Genomic DNA, 3,823 nt, shown 5'->3' on the forward strand with positions numbered 1-3,823 from the left:
TGTAATACACTATCTAGTGCGCTATGTAGGGAACACAAATCATCATCTAGTTATACTTTCTAGTGCACTATGTGGTGAACACGAATGCGTTATCTAATACACTATCTAGTGCACTATGTAGGGAACATAAATCCGTGATCTGATATACAATCTAGTGCACTGTGTAGGGAACATAAATCTATTATCTTTCACACTATCTAGTGCACTATGTAGTACACATTAATGTGTTTGTGACGCGAACAGTAGCTTAGTAGCTCAGTTAGCAGCTCCTAAAAGTTCTGTTTCTTTCTGGGCTTGGGGGGTCGGGGTCGAGGTCCGGGGGTACCTCCCTGAAATGAGTTTTTGCATGTCTGTATAGTACACAGAAAGTAAACGCCAGTGTTATGCACCCTGCGTAGTGCGCCTAGAGAGGGACTTAGAGGATATTTGGGATTCAGCCTTTCAAGTTCACTGTGTTCTCGCGATGAGGGCGGGTGGTTTACGGGCGCGGTGCACTGTGGGAAATCCTTTCTCTACCCGGCCATCTTGGAGTTAGCAGCAGTAAGTTCGGCTCTAGAGGAAATGTGATAAATATATGTAGTTTAGTCGCATTGTGTAACTGTCTGTGTGTTTATTCGGTTATTTAAAGAGCTGGTATTTGGTATTTTTGTTCTCAGGTTGGCTGGTACGGACTAAAACGCTACAATGGTGGCCGCAAAGAAAACGGTAAGTGTTACTGCATGGCGCCGTGGCTCACGTGTTAAAGGCCGCGCTAGTGATTTATAATGCACAGTTTGGTTATATTGCATCGTATCAGCTCAGTTAAACAGCGATAATGAACAATGTTGATTTAATTTTATAGGGTTACGTTTGTAAGTCTTGTGAGGCTGCGAGTTCGGCATGTATTTGACGCCCAGGTTTAGTTTATGAGTAGTTATGTTGTGTTTAGTAACTGTACTGATTTAATCTGATATACTAAGTAATAAGGGCACAGTTAGACTTACTTTATTGTAAATATAGTCCAGAAAGTTGTTTACGTTTGGCTCATGCGTGAGGATGTCAGATTTCTGTGCTACCCATTGCTATAGACATGTGGAGGAATCCATGCGTGCTGCCGTGCTGTTGGTCAGCTCACTTACTAATCCCAGCATTTCTGTTGCTTTACAGAAAAAGTCCTTGGAGTCCATCAACTCCAGACTGCAGCTGGTGATGAAGAGTGGTAAATACGTTCTGGGATACAAACAGTCTCAGAAAATGATCCGCCAGGGCAAAGCCAAGCTGGTGATCCTTGCCAACAACTGCCCTGCTCTGAGGTACTGAAACACTTCACAAATACATTTCAATTAACAATTCATAGTGAATCGTGACTTCAAAATGACGAAAACTCAAGGGTGCACAGTGGGGTTAAATGATCACACTTAAGCCTGACTTAGCAATTAAAAAAATGTATACATTTTTAATGGTTGGACACTAACAGTTTTGCTAGCAGTGATAAACTGTATACACTATTTAAATATTAATCTGGTTTAACATGTAAGTTCAGGGCTTGGGTATTGGGCATCGCATCCTAGCTAGATGCTGTATGCCTAGAATCACTTTTACCAATACCTATCCACCAAACAGTAACACAAGACTAAAAGTGTTGCTTCTCTATCACAAAATTCAGTTTAAAAAATAATGTGTAACATGTTCAGCCTTTAGAGTACTTTCACAGACTGTAGCATCATGACAGTACTTATCCAGGGTGTGCTGAAATGCATCTATCACAAGCCAAATTCAAATGAAGGTTATTTTCAGATCAGGTTTTATTTTTACTGACATGAACAATATTGTATGATTACCACTAAGGACTGAATCTATTTAATAGTTATAAACTGTAGGGCCAGTGATAGCTCAGTGGTTAAGGTCTTGGACTAGTAAACAGAAGGTTGCCGGTTCAAGCCCCGCCACCACTAAGTTGCCACTGTTGGGTCCCTGAGCAAGGCCCTTAACCCTCAATTGCTCATCGTGTTCCGCTCATTGTGTAAGTCGCTTTGGATAAAAAGCGTCTGCTAAATGCTGTCAATGTCAAATGTATGAGGTTACTAGCTGACTTTTCTGAGAAATACTGGAAAGAATCAGGCAACCGTGGGTAAGAAAGCGAAGCAGTGACAGCATAGCACAAGTTTAAAAACTGGTGATCAGCCAAAAGGACAAACCTCAGACTCATCGGTCAACACGTTCTATTTGTAGGGAAACTGGATTTGGCCAATAGTCAGTCTGAATGATGTATTTTAATCTGGTGCTGCAACAGTGATAGAATTTTAAATTAAAGGCATGGACCCCGTGTCCACGTGGGTTTCCTCGGGGTGCTCCGGTTTCCTCTCACAGTCCAAAGACATGCAAGTGAGGTGAATTGGAGATACTAAATTGTTCATGACTGTGTTTGATATAACCTTGTGAACTGATGAATCTTGTGTAATGAGTAACTACCGTTCCTGTCATGAATGTAACCAAAGAGTGTAAAACATGACGTTAAAATCCTAACAAACTAATTAAAGGCATGGAACTTTTAATTTTATAGGCTTGCTATCATGCTTATAAGCCACAATTCAGATTTTAGCTTGTGTGTGTTTTTAGAGGGTTGCGTTTTGAATTAGAAGTTATAGACACTGCTTACAGTTCAGTTAGTAAAACACAAACTTGTACACCTCATCATCTTTGAGCTGACCAGTACTTTCTTTTTTTTTCTTTTGCTTGCAGGAAATCAGAAATCGAGTATTATGCTATGTTGGCCAAGACTGGCGTCCACCACTACAGTGGAAACAACATTGAGCTTGGTACAGCCTGTGGTAAATATTACAGGGTGTGCACACTGGCCATCATCGACCCTGGTACGTACTTCTCACCTTGTGCATGTTTACACACACACTTTGGTGCATTTCAAAACTCCAGAGTAAATGTGAATTGGAAAGCCAAAACAACCATAATGCAGGGAAATAATTACATATTTCTAGTTATGATTTAGCAAGGAACCTAACCTGCATCAAGATCTTTCAGAGGGTTCAAACTAATTATTGTAGAGCTTATGTAATATACCTTAATTTTCTTTAAAGGTGACTGTTTGAGGAAGCTAAAATTTGATCCTGTGGTGTACCATTAGCTGCCCCATTTTATCCCTGATTTTTTTGGGACTGTCTGTTGTTCTTTGTCACGTGTCAGGATGAATGGAGATTTGGCAACTTTTTTGTCTCGTGTGAACTTTCATGCATGATGTTTTATCTAATGTGTGATGTATTGGACAGTAAGACCCCAGAATGTTTATTATCCAAAGTCTGTTGGATTTTATTGCATGTCCAGCATTGTGTGAGCTGGTAACTGAACACTTTAGCTGTTCCTGAGTGTTGAAGCAGTAGTCCTGTACAATATCCTACCCTGACTTAAAAGCTTTCAGGATTATTTATTTTGTATTGGTTAACTGCTATTTTTGTAATTTTTGTTGATTTAAAATGCAATTATGATCCATCAAGTAATTTTTGCCCAAATGTCTTGTCTTTGCAGGCGATTCTGACATCATCAGAAGCATGCCAGACCAACAGCAGGGCGAGAAGTAGAGCCATTTTTCTGAAAGTTGTTATAAATAAATATGGTTAAATGGTCATTATGGTTTGGTGTTTTTTTTATTATAATTATTATGATAGTAAACATTATGAACTGCACATGCCTGCACAGCTACCACTAAAGGATAGGTTACATTTTCCCTTTTCATCAACCATTTTTCTTGGTCAGACACACCGCGGGTCCAGTTTGACCTTTTTCTCTTATTTACAAATCTCTGCTGTTATACAGCGTCATCTAGTAACGG

General features: G+C 39.8%; 1 protein-coding gene across 1 annotated transcript; it reads left to right on the top strand.

Moving 5' to 3' along the window:
• The first annotated feature begins 484 nt into the window (after positions 1 to 484).
• Positions 485 to 3,619, top strand: rpl30 (ribosomal protein L30). Its single transcript, XM_062990773.1, has 5 exons — positions 485 to 540; positions 657 to 705; positions 1,147 to 1,292; positions 2,722 to 2,852; positions 3,520 to 3,619. The coding sequence occupies exons 2-5, from the start codon at positions 685 to 687 to the stop codon at positions 3,570 to 3,572; spliced, it is 351 nt and encodes a 116-aa protein (XP_062846843.1). The 5' UTR covers positions 485 to 540; positions 657 to 684; the 3' UTR covers positions 3,573 to 3,619.
• The last annotated feature ends 204 nt before the right edge of the window (positions 3,620 to 3,823 follow it).

This window comes from Trichomycterus rosablanca, chromosome 2, assembly GCF_030014385.1.
Source record: "Trichomycterus rosablanca isolate fTriRos1 chromosome 2, fTriRos1.hap1, whole genome shotgun sequence".
NCBI classification, from domain to species: Eukaryota; Metazoa; Chordata; class Actinopteri; order Siluriformes; family Trichomycteridae; genus Trichomycterus; species Trichomycterus rosablanca.

What these genes read in the sequence shown, in the direction of transcription:
- rpl30 (XM_062990773.1), top strand. Translation starts at nt 685, where the DNA reads ATGGTGGCCGCAAAGAAAACG. An exon ending in TGGTGGCCGCAAAGAAAACG is followed by an intron (nt 706 to 1,146) that starts GTAAGTGTTACT and finishes GTTGCTTTACAG; the next exon opens with AAAAAGTCCTTGGAGTCCAT. An exon ending in AACAACTGCCCTGCTCTGAG is followed by an intron (nt 1,293 to 2,721) that starts GTACTGAAACAC and finishes TTTTGCTTGCAG; the next exon opens with GAAATCAGAAATCGAGTATT.